General features: G+C 52.6%; 1 protein-coding gene across 1 annotated transcript; it reads left to right on the top strand.

The window, feature by feature from the left end:
* Positions 1-340: 340 nt before the first annotated feature.
* Positions 341-2122, top strand: LOC134527587 (uncharacterized). The gene is made up of 3 exons (XM_063360408.1): positions 341-432; positions 1321-1540; positions 1778-2122. Exons 1-3 carry the CDS (start codon positions 341-343, stop codon positions 2120-2122), a joined length of 657 nt encoding a protein of 218 aa, XP_063216478.1.
* The last annotated feature ends 10621 nt before the right edge of the window (positions 2123-12743 follow it).

Genomic DNA, 12743 nt, shown 5'->3' with positions numbered 1-12743 from the left:
CATGGATCTACTGACGGGAACATTACCATGGCACAACATGTGCCTGTGTGCACCGGACATGGGAAAAGTCCCAACCAAATGTGAGACCATGACCAACGCATGGGACATACCAGGGAACCCCATCTGGAGAGGGGAGACAGAGGTTAAGCCACCACTTCCTTGGCAACCAACCCAAGGTAACCCAAACACTGGTAACCCCTCTGCCGGGACACCACCCGTCGACACAAAACCAACCCTATGTAAAAACTGCGCTCAGTGCGGCTCCGAACAGACGCCCGTGCAACAGTACTCACTACTGGTCGACCTGAGCCCACCATGGGTAGCAGCACCACATGTGGAGATGAGTGCTGGAATGACCACGCTACCGGAGTTCAGCGGACTATCACACGAAGACACAAGGGCCTTCCTGCGACAGTGCAACGTACGCTTGGCGTGAGCAAGGGTACAGGTTGACGAGTGGGCACAACGGACGAGCGAACAGCTACGAGACGCCGCACAGCAGTGGTGGAGCCTTTGGGGCCAGTAAGTTCGTGGACCGCCTCACATGGCGGTTTAACACCGGCCAAGCGGTGGTACTCTGTACGTCCCAATTCTATGGGGAACAGCAGCGGGACGGGAAGTAAGTGGAGCTGTTCATTGCCCACAAAGTACAGTTGTTCCGACGGATCGCCCAAAACACGGATCTGACATCTGCGCTCCCGACCATCACCACACTGCTACGTGACGAGCTCCAGCCTTTTCTCCACAGCAGCCAACACCTCTCAGTAGAAGACTACGTGCAGCAGGCAGTGGCCACGGAGAAGAACTTGCAGAAAGTCTGGCGGCGAGTTGCACCAGCCCCATAGCGGGCAAACAGCAGCCACTTCACAACACAGTGCAGCAGGCCGACAAACCAACCAGTCAGGGCAACCGAGTGGAAAACCCCGCTCAGACGACAGCGGGCCATCGAGGGCGCGACAGCACCACCAATGGCACTCAATCCCAGAGGGCTACCGTGAACACTCGCAGCCACGTGAATATAACCGGCCACCACTGTGCCAACGAGGCTGTCCCAGTGGAAGATACCACTGGCATTGTGAGTGCCCCCTCCCTCCATCACAACGCCAACACCAGACGACACCCTCATCGGGAAACGGGTCACCGAGGGTGCGGAACTGAGGAGCTCGCCCCCCACAAGACCATGCCGGCACCACCTACCACAGACCCAGCACCATTAACATCATCGGCACCACCTGCCACAACACTCTCCAGGGCACCAACTGCCCCACCACTGGAGGCCCCACTGGCACCACTGGCTACCGGGAGCACAACTGGCCCCAGGCCAACCCTGGGCCAGCTGTTCCAACTGCAAGACCACCTGCTGCACATACTGGTGGAGGTGAATGGCAGGCCGGCTGCAGCGCTGGTGAACACAGGCACCAGCCATGTGTTCATCACCCCTAGCCTCGTACCACCAGGGGCGCTCCGGCCTCACCGTGTGGAGCTGCGCTTAGCGACCACCACACGACCAGGAGTGACGATGGGCAAGGCGGAGATTGAGGTAAGCCTTCGGGACCTTACGACCACAGTGACTGCTCTTGTTGTGGAAGATTTACACGAGGCCCTTGTCCTGGGACAACCATGGTTAGCATCACATGATGCTGTAGTGGAGCTAAAGCCGGCCCGCGTCCATGTGGGAACACCGAAATGGTTCACAGTGTATGGCATAGGCTTCACACCTGAACCACCTAGTGAGCCTCTGACTCTGAGACAGTTACACCACGATGTCCCCATACAGCATCAAGCCACCATCGAACAGGTACTCTGCGAGAGGCAGGGTGTGTTCGCCACGGCCATCCCACTCCGACGCTCCACAGTAGTTGAACACCAGATCCCCACCACCCATGATCGACCTATCCACCAGCCACCTAGGGGGTATGGCTTCAGGGAGCAGCATGCCATCCGGGAGCAGGTGTCAGAGATGCTGCAAGATGGCATCATCGAGCTATCCAGTAGTCACTACAATTCCTGTGTGGTGTCCCACAAGAAGGATGGCTCATTACGGTTTTGCGTCGACTTCGGGCCCCTGAACACCATCACCATCAGTGCTCCCCCCTTCAGATCAGTGTCGAGGCCGCCTTAGCTGGGCTAGGATGGGCCAAGGTGTTCAGCACCCTTGACCTGAAGGCCGGCTACTGGTAGGTGCCCATACAGCACGGGAACAGGGAAAAGTCGGCCTTCACCATCCCGAATGGGCAGCGCTTCCAGTTTAGAGCCATGCCTTTCGGCCTTAAGTGCGCGCCTGCAACATTCCAGGAAATGACACGAGTGCTGGAGGGCTATTTGGGGCAGTTTGCCATGGCCTACCTGGACGACATCATTGTGTTTTCTGAGATATGGTAAGACCATGTCCAACACCTAGCACTTGTCCTGGAGCGGCTGGCCACTCACCACTTAACGGTAGCCCCGCTCAAATGCCACATCGGCGCTTCAGAAGTCGAGTTCTTGGGACACGTCGTGGATGCAGCGGGCAACCGCACACAGCCCAGCTACCTGTGGAAAATCGCAGAGGCCGAGGTTCCCCGGACCCGCAAGCAATTGCAGTGGTTCATTGGCCTCGTCAACTGGCTGAGGAGTTATGTGCCGAACTTCTCTCACATCATTGCCCCCCTGACTGACCTCCTCTCCCCACAACACCGCTACCGGTGGGATGCAATTGCTCAGAAAGCATTCAGCCAGGTCAAAATGGTGTTCACACAATGCCATACTGTGGCACGGGTCGACCCAGAGCATCATTTGTACTTGCAGATCGACGCCAGTACCCTGGGGGTAGGGGCCGCAATGTTCCACCTGGACGAGCATGGGGGTCGGCAAGTTATAGATTATGCCAGCGCGAAGTTCGGCTTGGCAGAACATCGTTATCATATTAACGAGCAGGAGTGCCTGGATGTCATGTGGGCGATGAAGAAGTACCGCCCACACTTGGAAGGGAAGTCCTTCACCCTTCGCACAGACAACCATTGCCTAACCTGGTTGCATAAAATGCAGGGAAGGAAGGGCAAACTGATCTGGTGGGCATTGTTCTTACAATCCTTCGACTTCAACGTCGAACATGTCCCCAGAGCAGACAACCAGCTGCCCGACCTGCTGTCCCATGAGCCGGACGAGTGTAATGAGATGGTCGACCCAGAAGAGTGGGAAGACATGTTGCCCCCCAACAGCCGACACAGGCTACCTCACCCAGATGCGACTTGCACTCGGATCACAGCCGACACACTGGAAGAGGGCGATCCTCCGTGTACCTCGAACGACGTCCACCGACGGGTACTAGAGGCACAAGAGGTCTCACCAGAAGCTGCCCGTCGGTGCCAGAAGGTGACCGAAGGAGATCAGGTGACCTGGAGTACCCAGGATGGGACATTGATGAACCGAGCACCCGGGGAACAGGTCGAGTGGAAAACCTATGTACCACCCGAGGCACAGGAGGCTGTGCTATGTTTTCACCATGACCACGACTTGGCCGGCCACCCAGGTACTGACCAAACATGACGAGCAGTGGGTCAGTTATATCACTGGCCCGGAGTCACCCGCGATGTATACGAGATTACGTGCATGAGTGTGAGATATGCCAGTCGCAGATGGCTCGAAGACGAGACGGGGAGGAACAACAGCAGCCCCGCGTGCCCACCACGGCATTTCAAACACTAGCGCTCGACGTGATGGGCCCCTACCAACGAACTCCTAGAGGACACCGCTTCATCCTCGTAGTAACCGACCTCTTTATACACTGGACAGAGGCCTACCCATGTCGGAACGTGCGGGTGGCCACGATCACCAAGATCTTGAGCACAGAGTTCCTGCCATGCTGGGGCTACCCACAGTTGGTTCTCACGGACAATGCCAGTCAGTTCCTGTGCCGGTGTTGGAAGGCCTGGTGTGAAGAGCAACAAATCTGGCACCACACTACACCTGCATACCACCCGCGAGCCAACCCCACGGAATGCAGGAACCAGGAGCTGAAAGTGCAACTCCGCATCTGTTTGGGCCAGGACCCTTCCCAGTGGGACCAACACCTCACAGACACACTCTTTTGTGTTCAGCGCCGGACGAACGCCGCCACCAGTATGACACCCGCCGAAATGGTCCAGGGGTGCAACCTGCCACTGCCCGGGGAGTGGACCACTCATGGGGTTCCGCACACAGCGGAAAATTTGGAGGAATGGGCCCAGCGTCGCAACCTCGCACATGTTGTGAAATATGTCAAAGAGCTAAACAAGGACGTGAAAAACCATCGGGTCAATTGTAACCAATTGAACAGCTACCAATATTTAAACAGTGGGCACTGGATGCTAAAGGTCCACTTACTTGTACCAGGAATGACAACAAATATATTCTTGTTATGACAGAATATGCTTCAAGATTTGTAGTTGTAAGGCAGTACCAAGAATCGACGCCGAGACCTGTGCAGAATTTATCAAGGACATTATTCTATGTTTTGGATGTCCAGACAGGCTGCTGATGGACAGAGGAACGTCATTTAATAACGAGTTAGTAAAAAAACTTTTACAAAAACTGCAGATCAAGAAGCTCCAGACAACAAGTTTCAATACCTGCTGTAGTGGATTGGTGGAATCTATTAACTGTGTAATTGGAGAACAACTGACAATATGGGCAGCTGAAGACCCCCGCGGATGGGATGAATATCTCCAATACATAATTTTTAACTATAACACGACAGTAAATTCCAGCAGTAAATACACACCCTTTTTCCTTGTACATGGGGTTGAGGCCATGCAACCATCACACGCTGTGCTTGGGAAATTTCCACGTCGGCCGGTAGATTGGGAAAAACACTTACATAGTGATAGAAAGCAGGCAAAAATAAATATCATGCACAGTCAAAAAACACAGGATTAGATGGTCTCAGCAAATGAAAAAAGAGGCTCCCCCCTCTCATCAAAACTCACCCCATCCGTAATCCTTGCGGGAGGTGCAGTTAAGCTCCCCTCAGACCCAGGGCCTTCAACCCTTGGCCCAAAGAATGGACCAGAGAGTTCATTTAAATTCCAACCTGCCAATGCAGCTCAATCATTCCCCCTCGGCTCGCTGGGGGGAAGATTAGCAGCGACGGGCACCACCAGCTCTCCTGGGGGGTCGGGTGGGGAGCAAGTCCTCCCAGACGGCCCAGATCTGCCGGGAAATGCCTCTGATGACGATGGAGAGTATATCCTTGTCAAAAAAGGCAAAAAAAAGAGGGAAAATGACTGTGGGAGAGACAACTAACCCAGCTCCAGCCCCGAACAAGGTAACCCAGAATACCACCCAGACAAAGCCCACCACGCGACGTCGCCGGTGGTACGAAATGGTAGTACAGGACGCCTCACTGTACCTGAAGCTTGCACAAGTATGCAAGGAGAAGTGTAGAGCAGATTACACTATCGGATACAACCGGGGCCAAATGCTGCGGCTAAAATTTACGACTGTCCAGGACTTCGAAGTAATAAGAGACTTTGTGCGCAGATCGGACTACGCGGCACACTGGTACAGCACCGACAGAGAGAAGTCGGTGCGTGTTTGCGTCCGCGAGGTTCCGCCCTGTGTGAAAGCAAATGAGCTCCTTCAGGCCTTTGTAGACGAATCAATACCAGCCATCAGGTGCGAGCAGATCGCACAGGTGCGCACAGATGGTGCCTCTAACCAACGACACATTCTGCCTACTCCAGTATACATACTGCACCTGGCTCCAGGCACCGATGTGCAGCCTCTGTTCGCCATTCACCGGGTTGGCCATCTGCGGTGCAAAATCGTTCTCTACAGTCCGAGGACCCCACAGATATCCCAGTGCCATAGATGCCAGCGCTATGAGCACACTAAAAACAATTGCAATTGGCCTGCACGCTGTGTAAAGTGTGCGGGGGCACATGCCACAGTGGCCTGCACCAAAGACCCAATGACACCGCCAAAATGCTGCCTGTGCGGTGGTCCTCACACAGCAAATTACAAACAGTGCCCTCGACACCTCGAGCTCCAGAGAGGCGCCTCGAGCAGGGTGCAGGCCCCGACCCCGCCGACTAGCGGACAAGGAGCAAGCCAAACAGCAGACCCAGCGGAGCCTGAAGGGGCTGGGGTGAAGGGGCACGGGGAGCGGCAGCATCCGGCCCCCAGGACTCATGCCCCCCCCCCTCAAGACCACTCAGTGACGGCCAGGCCGAAGCAACATGCCCAGAGGTCCGTTCCTGCACAGACAGGGACACAAACGATGGTGCTGGCAGGGGCCGGGGGAAGCACGGGGCGCGCGGTACAGAGCGACTGCCGCCGAGCTGACAAGCAACCACCTGCACACCAACAGAAAGCACCCCCACCCCCACCGCCACCCTCGACCATAACGGGACCGGCAGAGAATGCCTGGCCCGGGCTGTTGAAACCGAGTCACGCAGCGCAGCGGGACACAGCGCAGAGCGAAGAGCAGGTAGCCCAGAGCTGCCAACATAACCCTCCCCCGCCCCCGCAGCACCCAACAAGTACTGCCAGGCCCGCTCCGTCTGCTGCTCCGGCGCACCAAGACAGTTACCAAAATCATGCTGAAAACCCACAGCCGCCTCAAAACCCGGCCACAGCATCCCTGGGAGAGCTGTTTGCGTTTCTGCGAGAGATGGACCTCCCGAGGATGCTGCATATCTTTCAACCACACCTGATTGCCATGCGCTCGGTTACAGACCCGACGCAGCGCAAGATGGCGTTCCTGCAGGCCATGTCCGAGTACTTGATCTAGCTCCATGACAGACATGACTGACGGGACTGACGAGACATTCAACATACTATACTGGAACTCAAATGGACTGCGACCACAAATGCATGAGTTCAAACAAGTGCTACTAACATATGGAATTTCAATTGCACTTATTAACGAAACTGTTCTATCATCCACGCAGCGCCTGAGCGTTCCTGACTACATAATTTACAGAGATGACTCAGGCCGAGGTACAGCTGTGCTCATAAAGCGTGGACTACAACATTATCCCGTCACATTTACAAACTTACAAACACTAGAAAGCCTCGCGGTTGTGTTACCTACACAGGCAGGTGATTTTTTAGTGGCTGCGGCATACAGGTTCCCCAATAAACGATTCTACGAAGACGACCTTAACATGGTCGCAAGTCACTGCCCTCACTTTTTTATGGCAGGTGACTTAAATGCAAAACACATTGATTGGCACTCACGCATTATCTCTCCAGTCGGCAGGCGACTGGCGACCTATGCAGCTGGAAAAAACTACTTGGTTCGGGCCCCGGAACTCCCGACGCACTTCCCATATTCGGGGGGGCCGGGGGACGTACTGGATGTGGTTCTGACGAATGACACTAGACACCACTTCACTCTGACATCACTAGACGAACTAGACTCGGATCACAACCCTGTGCTGTGCGAGTTGCGGCTTAGAGCTGATGTGCAGCCAAAGGCCGAAATAAAATACTCAATGACAAACTGGACAGAATACACTTACACTCTAGAGGACATACGGTTCCCGGACATCGGCCTCGAGACCCCAGACGACGTAGAGGCGGCTGTGGAGTGTTTCACACACACACTCCACACAGCCGCACGAGACGCGACGACGCGCCTCACCAGGCGCGAGGTCCAGCGCACTCAGTTCCCCGACCTGGACTACCGCATTGCGGTGAAGAATGCAGCACGGCGGGAGTACCAGCGCACTCGCGCACCCGCAGCCAAGACGGCCTACAACAGACTCAAGGCACAGCTGAGGCGCATAACACAGCGACTCAAAATCAGCCAGTGGGAGCACCATATTCAGGAGGTGGAGCGGACTGACGCCCGATTGTGGAAGCTGGCGAGCACACTGCGTGGCGCTAAGGCACGGCGTGCCTGCCCTGCAATCCATGGCTTGCACGGAATGGCATACACGGCCGAAGCGAAGGCAGAAGCTATTGCTGAATCACTCGAGCGGCAGTTCGAGCCGAATGAGGACCCCCAGGATGACGACTTCACGGATGAGGTGGAGCACACTGTGCGCCAATATCTCCGCACTACAGTTGCGCCTGATCTCGAACCCCAAGAGCATGTCACAGCCACCGAAGTTAGGCGTGTAATGCGGGATCTTCCGGCGCAGAGAGCCCCGGGGGCGGACCGAGTTTCCAACCTGATGCTAAAGAAACTGCCGTCCTGTGCGGTGGAGTTCTTGGTTCGGGTTTTGAACGCGGTACTGCGCACTGGGGTATTCCCGCATGCCTGGAAGGAGGCCCACGTCATTACACTACCTAAACCAGGCAAGAACCCAATCTTCCCACAAAATCACCGCCCCATCAGCTTGCTGAGTTCGCTCAGCAAGCTGGCCGAAAAGGTAATTTTGAGTCGGCTGTTAGAGCATGCCACCGCCCTGGGGGTACTCCCAGACTTTCAATATGGCTTCCGGGAGGCCCACTCCACGACACACCCTCTGGCACGGATCGTTGAGTCGGCCACAGGTGCCTTCAATGCCCGGGAACATATGATGGCAGTGTTCGTGGATGTTGAAAAGGCATTTGACAAAGTCTGGCATGAGGGGCTCATTTACAAGCTCATTTCACTTCAATTCCCACCCCGTTACACTCTCCTCGTGTCTGGCTTTCTGGCCGGCAGGACTTTCCGAGTCAAGGTGGAAGGCAAGCTGTCCAGGCCACGGCCAATCTCCAGTGGAGTGCCGCAAGGGGCGCGGCTAAGCCCCTTCCTTTACAGCTTGTACATCGCCGACATCCCCACAGCGCCGGACGTGTGAGTCCAGCTCTTCGCTGACGACACTGCGCTGTGGGCCACCGGCCCGGACATCGACCAGGTCCAACAGCACCTGCAGGACTACCTAGGGCTCTTCGAGTGGTGGCTTGAGAGATGGCGAATTAAGGCCAACGCCGAGAAATCTCAAGCCATCATCTTCACTCGTCGCAGGCCGGAACCGCCACTACCTCTGGAGCTATTTGACACGCCCATTCCCTTAGCCCCCACAGCTAAATACCTGGGCCTAAACCTAGATTCCCGCCTGACCTGGCAGCACCATGCGGCCAGCAGAGTGGCGGAGTGCAAGAAGAGAGTAGGAGCACTCTACCCACTACTGAGGGGCCGAGTGCTGCCAGACAGGCTTAAAGTACGGATCTACAAAGCAGTTGTCCTGCCCGCAATGCTTTATGCCGCCGAGGTGTGGGGTTATGCAGCCAGCCGCACCATAAAACGACTCCAGGTCGCACAAAACCAGGCCCTACGTCTCATCACTGGCATTGACCGTTTCACACGCATTCGCACACTTCACAGACTCACAAACATGAATCTCATCTCACAGTTGATCCTCACCAGGAATATCAAATTCTACAACACTGCCAGAGCGCACAGAAACGCTCTAATTCGCGAACTGGGGAGCTACGACCCGGAGGAGGTCGTTAGCTACAAACGCCCACGTCTCGCAGCACCCTGAGCGCTCCAAGGGGGCTAGCAGGACTCGTGCGCTGGCTGCCCGCAGCTGCCGGCCGTGGGGACCTCGCGCGAGGGTCGAGCCACGCACCACAGACTCCGGGACCGATCCCGCACTCACGCCTGAAAGAGAGGGAAGGGGAGACGCAACACCACCGACCCACAGCTCGCTCCACAGCCACTCCACTTCGGGGTTCTCCACGCTGCCCGGGGTTCTCCGCGCTGCGGGTTAACAGTGTGCGGCCACAGGAGGTCGACAAAGGCAAAGCAAAGAGGACGCAGTCGTTAAAGGCGCCTCCAAATGCACGTGGGGCAGGCAGGCGCGGCGCTCATCACGCCGCGGCTGTACTGGCGCCCGCGCGCGCCCGCAGTGCGACAGCCGCGAGTTCTCTCGGGGGCTCAAAGCCGGTAGTTCAAGGCGAGACAGGAACAGCTGAGGTCACTGGTGCGCGAACCTACGACTCTGGCATTGACCGCAACGAGTGCAGGGGGAGGTGGGACAGTGGTGCCGGCTCTCTCTCGTATCGGGAAACCCGACCGCGTAGCTGTGCGCGAAAGCAGCGAGCCCGAGCACTGGCTGTGCAAACACATGGCTAGCAGTCTCCTGGAGCGAGCGGAGCCTCGAGTGACGGCCTCTTGCGGGGAGAGCTCCCAGGGGCCGTATTGAGCGGGGCTGTCGCCCTGCGCAGTGTGTCATCTCACTCATGTCCACAAGAAATCGCCCACATCGGTTGCAGATAGCCCAAGGAAAAGAAGTGACTTCTATCTTTATTCATCGCAATGACCACAGCAGCATATGGGTTCGAGTCCCTACCGCGATCCCACTAGAGAAACAAATTTTAGCACCGCCCTATAAGTAACCCAGTATTATCCTTTTCACAAACATCCGCACATAAACTCTATTTCACAACAAGAGGTAGTGGGCGGCACTCCGCAGCCTGGGACTCTTCGCGGGCCCTTGGTTCGATGCTGAGTTCTGGCATCCGGACCACGAGGCCCGCAGTAGCTATGATGACAATACAGTTTGCGGGACACTGTGTCGCGGTGTTGTCTGATTAAGAAAACAGTCTGCGCAACACTGCGGTTGCGGACTGGCGAGAAAATTCTTCCTATGCTGTAGCACGCACAGACACTCGTATTTCTGGCAGCTCGTCCAATTTAATTTTAAGAATATTATTATTTTCAGAATATTATTATTAAGTTATAACATTAAGTATTAATCAATAGGATTCTGACCATGTGCCTGAAATGTGAAAACATCGCGAAATCAAGGGAAACAGGTAAATTTCCAGTGTAATGAAATCCTAAGAGACTGAGTAAGTTTTATAGAATATGATATGTGCTTTTCGTTTCATCTGGTGTTTTAGGTTACCCTTTGACGTATTAGCAAACCATTAGTAGACAGGATGGTCAAAATGGAAATATTTCATAATTAGCGAACTAGCTGCTCTAAAAGAAAATAACATTTGGAGTGAAGACAAGCTACTAAAAGAGGCAAAACTTATTCAACTAAATGGGTATTAAAAGTCAAGCATGAGTGAAAAATGAATCAGAGGTGTATAATGCATGCATTATGGCATGATAATTTCAACAGACAGAGAATTATGCTTTTGTAGCCAAACTTCCCTAACCTGAGAACTTTTCTTGCTTTAGCAGTAAAATATAACATGAAAATTTGCCAAATGAATGTAAAAATAATTCAATTTTTATGGAGAAATTGATGATGTAAGCATTATGAAACCTGATAGTTTGGAAATAGACTCTAAAGTTTTAAAACTCAACAAATCATTATACGGGCTTTAGAAATCTCAAATAAAGTATTAGCTATACGACAAACAACTCTTTCATTATTTAACTTGGATTCGAATGTTCCAAATCGGGCTATTGCTCAACCACCGTATTGATAGTGAAGAACAATTATGTATATTCCACTTTTTGTAGATGATTCGTTACTGATGGACACCGATGAAAAGGAAGAGAACAGTGTACGAGAAAAACTTACATTGCACTTCAGAATAAAAGACTAAGATATTGTGTCAACATTCGTAGGTATTAGAATCGAACAACATGACTGTAGGCTAGAAAGCTTACTTGGAAGATATTCTGGAGCATTTCAGAAAGTCATATTGTAAATCAGTATCGAGTCCTCAAGAAATTGGTTTGAATTTTGGTGGAAAATTTACATGATGCAGAACTTCAGAGAAGAAGGACACTCGTGGGATGCTTGATGTACGCTATGCTTGGGACTTATACAGATATCTGTGCAGCTGTCAATTACCTGGGTCGCTTTCAGAAAAACTTTGGAAGCGACCTACGGACAGTCCTCGAGAGAGTCTTGCGGTGCTCGTTCCCAACGTTTTAGCAACTACGTAACATTTGACAATTTTAGAAATGATGGTGTACTAATAAGCACTAGACCTACTTAATCTTCTAATTTTAAATACCTATTCATATAAGCTACTAGCTGCCCGACCCGGCTTCGCACGGTTGTATTAATGGGGGGAAAAACGAGACCAAATCTCTTATTTACAGTTATAATAAATGAAATAAAATGAAAATTAATTAATTTTGACAAAAACTTAATACAATGCTTTGTAATTACCGAAGAAAAAACATATAGCATCGATGGTTTCCCGACTTTCGAGCACGCAATATTGTCATGGAGGTTATCTTTAAAAGATTTGTGCAATGGGAGTGCATGACTTGATGTAAGTTTTTGGACATACGCCATTGCTAAGAACTTTTTCTGTTGAAGAAAAACTAATAAATAAAATAAATAAATAAAAATACTCAAAAAAAGGCAAAAAACACACAAAATTAAGCAAACAATTGCTGTTGTCAACAAGGATATGAACACCACAAAATATTCCGAATCAGGAATATGGTCAGCAAACACAGAAAAACAAAGAAAAATGTACTAAGAGAACGAAAAAATCCCCACAAATGATGACAAAACAAAAATATTGAAACCCAAAATAATTCAGCACAACAGTTGAAGCGAGACAAAAAACATGACAAAACGAAAAGACAAACAAATACAAAAGTTTTACCTAAACAGAAACAAGCGACGTTTCGGGAACTGCTATCTGCTCCCGTCCTCAGGCAGAGACGCACATGGTACGGAAACACAGGTGCGACTGAGAAGGGGCCGCCGTTTCCTCATATGCTCGGCCTGGAGCGTGTGACAGCGATACCGGGAACTATTACGTTCCCATAACTCGCTATGTGGTCGCCAATATAAATAGTGCAACCCCGTCACTTTGATCGAATCATTGGAAACGTCGGCGGGGCGCGATGTGTGCGATTT

The sequence above is a fragment of the Bacillus rossius genome, chromosome 1 (assembly GCF_032445375.1).
Source record: "Bacillus rossius redtenbacheri isolate Brsri chromosome 1, Brsri_v3, whole genome shotgun sequence".
Classification (NCBI taxonomy): domain Eukaryota; kingdom Metazoa; phylum Arthropoda; class Insecta; order Phasmatodea; family Bacillidae; genus Bacillus; species Bacillus rossius.
This window is presented reverse-complemented; position numbering and strand designations above follow the sequence as displayed.

Coding starts and splice junctions, on each gene's coding strand:
- LOC134527587 (XM_063360408.1), top strand. CDS start 341: ATGAGTGCTGGAATGACCACGCTACCGGAGTTCAGCGGACTATCACAC. Junction 433..1,320: donor CAGTGCAACGTACGCTTGGC/GTGAGCAAGGGT, acceptor AACTGGCCCCAG/GCCAACCCTGGGCCAGCTGT. Junction 1,541..1,777: donor TGGGCAAGGCGGAGATTGAG/GTAAGCCTTCGG, acceptor GTCCCCATACAG/CATCAAGCCACCATCGAACA.